The sequence below is a fragment of the Medicago sativa genome, chromosome 1, assembly GCF_051527215.1.
Source record: "Medicago sativa cultivar Bolivia chromosome 1, Bolivia_mono, whole genome shotgun sequence".
NCBI classification, from domain to species: domain Eukaryota; kingdom Viridiplantae; phylum Streptophyta; class Magnoliopsida; order Fabales; family Fabaceae; genus Medicago; species Medicago sativa.
In genome coordinates this window covers 88,755,420-88,767,338 of record NC_140749.1, presented here as the reverse complement: position 1 = coordinate 88,767,338, position 11,919 = coordinate 88,755,420, and the positions used below count along the sequence as shown (strand labels likewise).

At 33.1% G+C, this 11,919-nt stretch overlaps 2 protein-coding genes across 2 annotated transcripts; one reads left to right on the top strand and one right to left on the bottom strand.

Annotated features, from left to right (window-relative positions):
• Positions 1-1,636: 1,636 nt before the first annotated feature.
• LOC146958827 (uncharacterized) lies at positions 1,637-3,481 on the top strand. Its single transcript, XM_085740340.1, has 5 exons — positions 1,637-2,159; positions 2,433-2,690; positions 2,825-2,890; positions 2,977-3,042; positions 3,180-3,481. The coding sequence occupies exons 1-5, from the start codon at positions 1,656-1,658 to the stop codon at positions 3,276-3,278; spliced, it is 993 nt and encodes a 330-aa protein (XP_085596466.1). The 5' UTR covers positions 1,637-1,655; the 3' UTR covers positions 3,279-3,481.
• A 1,001-nt stretch (positions 3,482-4,482) lies between these two features.
• On the bottom strand, positions 4,483-10,934 carry LOC146958826 (vacuolar-sorting receptor 1-like). The gene is made up of 12 exons (XM_085740339.1): positions 10,396-10,934; positions 8,938-9,630; positions 8,767-8,855; positions 8,597-8,666; positions 8,431-8,514; positions 8,254-8,330; positions 8,078-8,159; positions 7,075-7,157; positions 6,888-6,954; positions 5,390-5,518; positions 5,189-5,304; positions 4,483-4,901 (listed from the first exon to the last, which is right to left on the bottom strand). The coding sequence occupies exons 1-12, from the start codon at positions 10,703-10,705 to the stop codon at positions 4,803-4,805; spliced, it is 1,899 nt and encodes a 632-aa protein (XP_085596465.1). The 5' UTR covers positions 10,706-10,934; the 3' UTR covers positions 4,483-4,802.
• Between the last annotated feature and the right edge of the window lie 985 nt (positions 10,935-11,919).

Sequence of the window (11,919 nt, the reverse complement as noted above, 5' to 3'; positions counted from 1 at the left end):
CTTAGAAAATCTAAAACTAAAAACAGTGTTGAAATGTAGTAGGTTTTTAACAGACAAAAACACAGTAAGCAGATTATGTTGTCTAGTTTCAACCTTTCAAGACAGTTTGTTTTGTTTTAGAATTTCAACTCAGACTCTTCACCACGATCTCAACTAAGCCGTCCTATAACATACGTCATATTCATTTTATCTAACAACACAACACATTGCATATATAATCTCATTTTTTAAATGCAAACCCCACGTCTGTCTCACAATTGACAGATGTAATTCTCATTCTCAAATAATACTACTTTAAAATTCTACATCTCTCTCATCCGTGTGGAAGGAAATTTCACATCTCAAATACTACTTGGTTGAAGTATTTGGTTGTCTCAAATCAATTGCCACCTTATAATATTAAGAGACTATTAATATGTTTTTTCAATACTAGTGTTATTTATTCTTTATCCCATCATGTTTTAAAACCGGACCGAACCAACTGATTCAACTAGTTGAACTAAAAGTCGACTAGTTTACCGGTTGATTTGATCCATATTGTATAGTAGTTTGACTGAATCAGGTTAAATCGGTTGAACCACGGTCCGTTCAACCTTCTTTTCATTTTAGTATTTATTTTTTAAAAATATTAAAAAAATATTATTTACTTATATGTTGTTCGGTTCAACTATGGTTAAATCAATTGCACTTTGATTCAAAGATCTCATCGATTTAATATCTTTTGATTTTTAAAACAGTAATGTCGAATACATAAGTTAATCCTTGCACCTAATTCCTATTGTAATATGCATATTTCTGTCAAAAGAGATTATATTACCTTGAAATTTAGGTAATCAATGTCTTTCTTAAGATGTGTGCATAATCTTTTTTTTTTAAATGGTAAATCTTAATATGTTCAATCAAGTGTGTATAATTTTAAGATGTGTATATAATCTTCGTTATGTTAGTATTTTCGATCTTGTCATGATTCGAACCCTAGACATTTAACTTATTAACTCATTTACTCCCTTAGTTCAACCAAGTGTTCATAATCTAGATATAGAGATACGGGTGGGAATAGACCAGACCATCCGGTGAAGGTATATGGTCTGACATACTTAAAGTTTTGTTCGGTCTAACTCATTTAGTATAAAGTTTGGCCTCAAGCTTTTTAAAAAACCTATATATTTGACAATTTTTATTGGCCTCTTAGTCGTTTTAAAAGTAAGTCAAATGTTCTTTTAAAAGTCTTAACATACAATAGACTCTTAAACAGACTATTGGGTCGAGTCAAACTTTTAAAAACGTCAAGTCAGACTTTAAATAACACTTTTGACGGATAATAGAGCAGGTTTGGACTTTAATTTTTTTAAACCAAGTCTGGCCTATTTAAGTATTGTTTGGCTCGGCGCAGTCTATTCCCACCCCTGTGAGACGAATGGGATAACTTGTAAGTTGTACCATCATGGACTTGTGCCTATTAAAATAGTATATAGGACTTAGTCAGATGCTAATTATTGGCAATTATGATTTGTTATTTTTTTATATGGATGAAGTCAATTTGTAGTGGTATGTTATTTGTATTTTTAGTTAGCTATAAATACAGTGTATTGACAAGTGAAGCTTCTTCAAGAAACATAATTGACAAAGAATACAAACCATACCAAGGAAAGAAAATGGATTCTGGTGAGCAAAGTTGTGAAGAATGGAGTTCTCTTAGTGGATTTTACACAGCTGAGGAAGCTGATTTTATGGGCCAGTTACTTAATAACTTCCAAGTTTCTGAGCACCATTATGGAAATTTCAATTTAGAAATTCCATCTACATCATGGCCAGGACATGAATCCACAATAGTCAGCATGAATAGCAGTTCACATTTTTCTCAAAATGCTGATAATAGTAACACTGATGTTTATAGTTTTTTACAAAGTAGCTCCATTTCTGATACTAGCAATATATTTCATAATACAAGTGGTAGTAACATCTGTTCGAACGATCATGTAGCCAACATTAGCTGCATGAATGCCAATGTTAGCACTTATAGTGTTCAAGGTAATGACACCCAACAGATAACTGAAAACACTTCTGAAGAGTTTGGTCAAGATGTTTCGGAATCCGCAAAAGAGGGTATCAAGAACAACCTGGAAAAATCAGGAAAAAGATCTAGGAGCTCAATGAAGGTAGGACAATACATATCGTGTTTTTCTTTGTAAATTACTCCCTCCGGTATTATGTATAAGCAAAAAGGTGCGTGTGTTGGTCTAAATTTAGACCAAATACATGTTTCTATCTGTTTACATTTAAGACCGGAGGGAGTAAGTCACTTCCTGCTTTTTTTATAGTCCTGGTGATATTGTGACAAGCATTTGGTTTTCTAGAAGAATTGATTCAATGTGTTTAATTTTGTCTGGCTCTCATCATGATTTGATAATTTTGATTTAATGATTCCATAGGTACAAAAGAACAAGAGAAATGTGAAATCTAGGAAGAAACCAAAGTCGGAGTTCAAAAGCAACGCTGACGAGGATGAAAGTCATGATCTTCAGGAGCAGAATTTGAGCTCGGAGGATGATGATATCAATGCTTTAAAGAAGCTAAATGCAGGAACATCTTCAATCTTGAACCAGAATGATTCAACAGATTTGAAGTTAAAGGGAAAATCAAAATGTAATGGAGGTTCTGCCTCTGATCCACAAGGTGTCTATGCAAAAGTATGTCTGCCAATTGCATTTCCTCAAAATACCATTGCTAATAATTTTAAGTCCTTGAATTTTTGTCCAAAGTACTGTGATTTTGAACTATTAAAGGATTAGATCTCAAGAGATTTTCATTTTGCAAAATGCAGAAAAGAAGAGAAAGAATAAATGAAAGGTTGAAGATCCTACAAAGCCTAGTCCCTAATGGAACCAAGGTAGCTTTCTCAATGACAATTCAGATACTTTAAGATAATTGGTTAAGATGCAAAAAATATATAGTTTTCTTACTCATGAATTATAGGTGGATATCAGCACCATGCTTGAGGAAGCTGTGCAATATGTGAAGTTTTTACAGGTCCAAATTAAGGTAAAAACATGAGGATCCTCCTTGGGCCTTACTATGAATCCAAATTTTAATTCGGTGCAAAAAAATATCCATATTATATATTCTTGAAATATTGAGACTAATTCGTGTTTGTTCATATTTTGATTTCAAATGAATAGCTTCTGAGCTCTGATGATCACTGGATGTATGCTCCAATTGCTTACAATGGAATGAACATTGGACTAAACCTCAACATTATCCCAACCGAACTACCATAGATATATAGCAAACAATAAAATAGGATGCAAAAGTTTAAGAGCTGAAGCTGCATGCCATATTGGCATGTTTCTATTCTATTCATTGTTATTTTAGTAGCTGCATTTAATCCTAAGGATGTATAAGATTTCTGTATTTCTGAACCATAAGACATCATTTTGAGTTGATTTCTTGACTCCTTATTTATGGTTTTCTGACTATTGAAGTTTGGTTTCACTGTTTTACTGGCTTCTAGTCATTGGAATCTTACCTTGTTGTATACTTCAATCAAAGATTCCAACTTTAGTTTGTACTTTCCAACCATTGGTCAGAATTGAGTTCGGGAAATTTTTTTATCATTCAATCATAAGTGAATATAAGATTAACTTTGAAGTGAATTTCTTCAAGTTTTGTCATACTTACCTAAGATGTGTTTGATCTGCTAAAAAATAAAGGACATGGCAACTCCAATTGAATTGTGTTTGATTTTAAAATTGTTCTTTGGACTAGACAAATTAGGAGGCAAGACAAATTAGGGGGCAAGAGACTGGACAAAAACTAAAATTTTTGTCCCTCAGTATATCACACCACAACTTTTTGTTCCAAGTACAAATTCTCTAAAATACCAAAACAAGTTTTGGTCCACTAAACTTCATACAACATTAAGTTGTTCAATACCTTAAATGTTTGTCCTATGATGTTTTATCTTGTACTGTGTTGTGTTGTTTTGTTCCGTCAAGTATCTATTTTATAGCATATCAAACACACCCCAAGTCTATACTGAAATAGATCTATGTAAGCAGTGATGTTAAACATGGATCTGAAAACATGATGAAGAATAGTCACTAATTTCATAATGCATCCAAACCTCACAAGATATCTTTGATAACCAAGACACCCCACGTTCAGACTAATTCATCAAAGTGACTGAGATGCATTTACATGATTGATCTCTTACAGCATATGGCTTTCCATAAGTACCGACCATATATCAAACCCTCAACCATATAGTTAGTTAAAGGACCCAAACATATATGTTTGTATCACACCATGTTGGTTGTCTAATCTCACTACTACTTCAATCCTCTTTTCAAGTAGCCGCACCCACAACTAAAATACCCCAAAAATAGTTTTCGAACAAATTTGTCAGACTCCGCCAACCAAAAATAAAATAAAATAAAATAAAGAAAGAAAAAAAACACACACGCCAATCAATGGAAAACAGTGTTATCATAAACCTCCTGTACTAAAAGCAAAATAGGTTACAATCATGAGTGGAACAAGATGTCACAAACAGAAAACCTAAAAAATCTACTGAAATAACTTAAAAGTCTGTCCTAAATTCAGTCCTTTCAAGTATACAACTTGCTACATTCCGAATAATACATGACATCTACCTAATTCTCAGCTTTTTATTGTTCATATGATACAGTCTATTAATTAAATTCAATGCTCAGAATTCTGAAAAGTGAAAAAGGTACAAGGTATGCCACAACCAGGTCTCATTTCCCACACAACTCCGCCAACAGGCTGACATGTTTTCACTTTCATGCTCTTTCATCGTTGACATGATTTACAACTTCTGATTGGCTGTCCAAGGGCATATATTGTGCCATGATGGCCCTTATTTCAGAATCCATGTATGACTGCAAAAATACAAGAAAAATACAGTTAATTTTTAGCCAATCAAATACTATAAAGTAAATTAAGAAAAACTCTTGCTTCTCCACAGAAGCATGAAATAAATGAAAATTTGTCGAATACACTTTCATGTTTCTGAATTTGATTTTTAAACAAAAAAGCTGGTATGGAAATTAATGGATTTCATAGAATGCCATAAATCTTGTATAAACATAGAAAGGGGAAAGAAAAAGAAAAAAAAAAAAAAGTGTCATATAAAGTCACCAAACTGGGAGAATGCAACCAAACTTACCCTAATTCTGTATTTGTAGACAAGGTATGCCCCTGAAGCGGCCAGAACTAAGCCGACTACAATGACCCAAAATGCAGCCCAAGCAGACTTTCCTCCTTCCCGACTGGCAGTTTTACCTGCAGAATACCAAAAAGGAAATATGAAAGAAGAAGCTTATTCAAATGTTTTGAGTATGAAAAAAATGACAAGTGTGTAACTCACTTATGCATGCATCATGGTCCCTGATATACAGAAGATCCCCACTGCAACTGCAGTTATAGCTTCCCCAGGTATTCTTGCAGCTACATTCAGGGCACTGACAAGCTTTCTTCTCCTTGCATTCATCAATGTCTGTGAGGAATAAGCACAAAGGAATTCAATGTCAGATATTCAATGTCAGATATTCATTTGTTCTATTTTAAGTCTTTTTATTATAAGGTGTTCTAAGTAATTTCCATTACTCTTATGTCTTGATAATCCCTCCGGACTCAAATATAAGCAAAAATAACTAATTACGCACTGATTAAGAATGGTCAATAGTAGTTTATCTCATTTAATTTTCTTGATGTAATCAAAAAATAAATTACATTCCCATTGAAAATGATGTACGTTAGGATTTTAACTTAAAACGATACTCCCTCCGAACACAAATATAAGCAAAAATAACTAATTACACACTGATTAAGAATCATCAATGGTAGTTTATGTCATTTAATTTTCTTGACGTAACCAAAAAACAAATTACATTCCCATGAGAATGAAATTTGAACTGATGGGAAGGGTATTTTGGGAATGATAGCATTAAATATTGTAAATTAGTTATTATTTACTTATATTGTAGACCACCCAACATTACTTCTTTTTTACTTATATAATAGCACATATTTAAAGAGAATGTAACAGTCATTTTATAAAAACAATAATAGCATGTCTCGCAAACCAGGCTTCAGCTGGTTTGTGTTAACTTAAAACGGGATTTTGATCTCAAACATCGGACTGAGTGGAAATAAAAAAAGAAAAGTTGCTTTCATTTGGGTCTTCAAAGAAAAATTGAAATAAACTTGTCAATGACTTTGAATTTTCTAAAAACAACATGCATAACTTGAAATCAGCTTCTGCACCTCGACTTAGAAGCTCTCATATATCTTCTCCATAAATTATGAACTTGGGTTTTTTAGTACGCCAAAAACTTGTCAAATTGAAAAGCTTCCACAAGCTAAAAACTAATCCAAGTTGAATCAAGTCAATAAAGGTACTGTTGGAGATGTATATGTTGTATTTGATGGCATCAAAACATTATTATGGGCTTGGTTTGTAACAAGAACCGAAACCAAAGTAACCAACGTATGCATCAATTTCTCCTCTTGGTGTACTAACCCTTCGGCATGTCTACAAAGTGGTTAACGCTATTTTGTTGTAATGGGATCAAGTACCCCATGTACTCCCATTAATGAATTTTGCTATAAAAAAAGAAGTCAATAAACCATGGATTCTACTAATATTTTACACGTATTTGTAAAATAATGAGAATTTCCACTTACATGACAACAATATTAAAAACAAAATTTGTTTCCAAAAAAAATATTAAAAACAAGATCCAGGATTCTATTTTGGGTGTATGTACTTAATGCTCTGGATAACCATAATACTTCAAGGTTCATTCCAGCAAAAGCAAAGAAATAAGTAAGTAAACAAATAAAAAAACATCTAAATATCTCACCTGCACAATTTTTAACACCGTCACCTTTAAACCCTGCAGGACACTCGCATCTAACCCCTCCATTATCCTGTTCATGAGGGTATGACAATTTATGTCAGGATTCAATTCCAATTATGGATTAATAGACCAACAAAATTTCAAATACTAAGATTCAGTTGGTGGAGTGCCAAGAAACTTGGTAACTAACCGAACAAGCAGAAAATGCATGTCCATTCCGGGCTTCATGCCAACAACCTCCATTGTTTATCTTACACCTTCCAGGTCCACTAGCTGTAAACCCAAAAGAAACTAGTTGAATGAAACTATGAACACACATTATTAAAAAAGGTTAAATTACTCTATAGGTTCCTGTATTTTTACTGAAATTATAACAAGATCTCGATAATTTATAAGTTTTCAACAGGATTCCTACATGTTCAAAAATGTTCTTGCAGTATGTATAACTAGGGGGCGGTTTTCGAGTAAACAATTTAATTCAGTAGTTGTTCAACAAGTGTTCATGAGTATTTATGCATAGGCTGTTTCACAGTCGAAGAGTCAATCAGGATAGAGTTAACATATCCTCTGCATATATTGTTTCTATAGGTTATCTTGGGAAGCTTACGAGTCCAAATAAGCTCTTCCAAACACTTGCAGCAAAAGGGCTTATATCAGAATACAAGTCCAAATAAGCTCTTACAAACACCACCTCAGATTTCAATTAGGCCTCAACTTATTATGAAGTTATATATTTTAACGGCCATCAACTACTAGAGATCTATTTGTAAAAATAGAAGTATAGTGATTTAAAAATGAAATGGAACAGAAGGAACTATTCAAAAATAAAATGAAACTTTAGGAGCCTAAAAAGCAATTTAACCTTAAAAAAAAAAAAACTTGTAAGAACAAATCATCAACCCCTCTTCCCTAATACACAGAACTGATCACAATAAGTAAATAATGATCCCTGAACCCCCTCTGTCCATTAAGTGAAGTGTAACAAATTTGAAAAATAAAAATGAGGAGGCATGATTCATGACAATATCTTTTATTCCTTGGAAGAACACAGATCAATGTTCACAATGCCAAATATGAATCATCCCAAATCAATCTTTGCCATTTTTTTCAATTACAAGTAACATGTACAGAGTTAGATAATTTTTTTATGACATTTATGCAAATAGAGAAGTAAGGGTTATTATGTATTTAACCTTCACAAGTCGTATAACCATCTCCTTTGAACTGCACACCATCTACCAAGGGGCATTCACATACTCGCCCACGGAAAGTATCCTGAGAAAATATTCACATATATAAACATGAATATAGAAAACTGGAATGCAATTTGCTCTCTTATTAGATACTTATTTTCACTTAAGTACAATACCTTGCATGCAGTTATGTTAGCTGCTTTATCCTTCCAACAACCACCGTTGTTCTCCAAGCATTCATTTGTCTCCACCTCTGCCAAATAAGGTTTACCAATCAAAAAGAATCAGGTTTGAAACTAAAAAGTAAACAAAAGTATATATTTCCCCCATGACTAAGAGATAGTAAAATTTACCACTGCTCAAACAAACAGCTGGTTCAGTAGTTTCTTCAAAACCAGAACAAATAGCTTTCATAACAGCACCTTTCTCCAATTTTCCTGCAGAAACAAAATTGAATAGCACTTTTAAGAATTGAAAATCCATATCAATATCTATCAGAAAAGCATATATAGGACAAACCTCGATATTGTCGACTGTTGACAACTAGAGTAGGCAATATGGTAACGTCACCTCGTGATCCCTTCCCAACCTACAAAAACTAGTTTGTTAAAGATCTATATAATAACAGTAATAATCTTGTACAATCAATTAAACGGCCAAATAAATAAATTAAAGTAATAAAGGCATACCTGGGCATCTTGCTCTTCTTTCAAAACAGAATTTTCAGAATCGGCATCTGGATCTCCCATGCACCTTTCAATCTTTTTAATATCAAGACCTGCAGATATTGAATAATCATAACTGAAAAGTTGTTTTCAAGAACCCTAGGAAAACATCAAAAGCAATGAAGATTCACTTGCCAAGTGATTCAATGACAGCATCTGCACATTTCTTATTGTATTTTTTCTCCTTCATTGGGCACCTAATTTGAAAATCAGTAACATAGTCCCACCACACCCAGGGCTTTTTGGTTTCATTTGCAACCTTGAAAACACATAACTGCCTCAAATTTTCAATAACCACATCTTTCCCGTCATAACCGGTGCTGAAATCTTGCTCGGGATCTGGGGCACAGTATCTTCCATGGTTAATGCACTGAGACTTGCACTGCTTACTTAACGTGAATGCCTGAGGACAGTACCAAGTAATATAGTGGGGTGTAAACTGGGCATAACCACCTTTCTCTAATATTTGTGCCGCACCCTTAAAATCCTTCACAAATTCCATCAACATATCGCATTTAACTCCACACTCATCATTGCTGTTGGTCCACAGCTCATACTCCACACGATCATCTGGGTGAGGGACAGCCTCTCTCCAATCAAGATTTACGTTAACCATATCTCCACCACTTATGGCTTTCTTTAATTTTTCACCAAAATTCTTTTCGATGAGAGCCGATGGTATTGTTATGTTCTCTATATATTTTGCAGATGATCCATCCTCCTCAGGTGTGTCCATGGTTATTAATTTTTCTTCAATATCATCCGCAACAAGAACAGAAGAAGCTCCAGCCTTCTGGGCATTCCACACCTTCAAAGCAAAAAAGCAACCTGCAACAAACACGTAAAAGACAGTATGAATACACCAGAGAGAACATTTTAAAACTTCAAAACTATTGACATAAGTATAGCATGCAACTCCCGTGATCAATTTCTCAGAACTAGTTAAAAAACCCAAATTTAACTCCATAAGTATTTGATTATCAACAGTATTAACATAAACCTAAAGAGCCATCTCAAACAACCAATCCATTCAAACAAACTAAAGGGACACCAACGCTGTTTTTGGATGGACAACTTAATTAAGCGCTTATAGCATAAACGCTTATCATATAAGTGCCTCTATTTCTATAGCAAAATAAAAAATAAAGTGAAACAGTTAAGTTTTTTCCATAAGCTACCTGGAAAGCTTATGGAAATAAGTTGAATACAGCTTATAGATATGCCAAGAGCTTTCCATAAGCTTAAATCAGTGAATTCAAACAGGCCCTAAGTAAAACTTTGAAAACCTAAAGACTAAATCTAGCATGCAGAATTCTTTGAACATTAAACAATCATCAACACTTAACAATAGTTAAACAAGCAGATTAGCATAGAAAAAAACAAGTCATAACAAATCTTCACTAACCAAACAACAAGTCAGTAACACTAAACAGACAAAAGCAAGCAACTTTAGCTCAAAAACAATTATAACAATCAACTGGAAAGAAAAGAATCTACTAGAACAAACTAAATCCAGCTTAAAAAAACTCATAAATAAACACAGTAACAAAATCACAATAAAATAAAACCCAAAATCAAGTTTCAGAATCATACTTCCACGATCGAGCAAAACAATAGTGGGAAGAGCACCAGGCTTAGATTTAAAGGAAATCCCAGACTCATCAAACTCTTTACAACCCTTTTGATTATCCTTTGGATACACAACGTTCCCAGCCATGCTACCACCGTATTGAGGTATCCCAAAGTTACCAATCGCACTATCGTATGTTCCTTTGATACTATCCGGTGAAGTGACCCTCAAGCTGTTCTTCTCCACCACGAATTTTGCCATTGATGAAGGCGTCAACGATAGTAACAGAAACCCTAAAAATAAACCCATAGAAGAAGAACTTCGAATTTTCATGGTTTTTTATTCTTCTGCTAATGGGTTTTCGATTTCCTGAAATGGGTTGGTTTCAGAAATTGATTCTGTTACGGAGAAGGGATAAAATTGCAGCTTTTTTTAATATAAAAGGAAAAAAAGTGGGATTTATTGTTGTATTTTTACGATGTTTGAGAAAGGAACAAAACAAAAGGAAATTATGGTTGTTTTTCTCGGTTGAGTTCCTTTGTTTGTTGGTAAAGAAAGTAACAGAGGAAGGACAAGAATCGAACTGTGAAGTCTATAATAGTCGTCGTCAAAGTAGCTTAGAGAGAGAGAGAGAGAGAGGATTTTCTCGCTCTAAATCTATTGAGTCCACGAGAACAAACAAATTGGTGTATTAGCTTATCACGGTTTCATGCTAAGTTTTATCATAAATCTTGATTATTTTTTTTTTTAATTTAATTTGTATACATCCAAAATGTTAATTTTTTCTTATGAAATGAAATCTATATATAATGTATTAATGTGTGTTATGGAGATTTTTTAAGAATATAAAGGTGATACTATCTTGTAATTTAATCTTCTTTTAATTTGATACGTGTATTTAAAAAACACATCATCAATTCATATCATTTAATTATTTCAAAAAAAATATACATTCTTTCAAAAAAAAAATATACATACAATTTAATCTCATTTTTCTTTTTATATCAAAATAAAATTTTATTGATTTCTAAAATCCATAATTTAATGTTAACTTTTTTCAACGAATAATCAGGAAGCTACGTTTCACTTACATGAAGTACTTATAAATAATTTGTTTTCTAAATTATAAACAAAATTTTCATAAAAATAAATAAATAATTTTGATTTTACTAAGACATTACATATTATTTTTCACACAAAGAAAAAAGATGAGAAGAAGAAAATACACGTCGGTCAAAATTTGGTTTCACCTCATTAATAAGGGGTCCCTCGACTCATCCTTGCTTTTTTATTGTCCCCCTCATTAATCGTTTTAGATTATTGTTTCTCATATATTTAGGCAGGCGGCCAGGTATTAGTCTGGTTTGCGGGCAATGTCCTTTGAATACATACGGATACTCACTATTTAGATCATCCATAGACAAATTATGTTAAGCTTTTATGGCATGATATATCCAATGTCTATTTTAATCACCGTGCTCGTATGTAATTTGGCCTAACAAACCTCCTTTGTATCGGGAAAAAAAATTGTTTCACCACAAAATGTG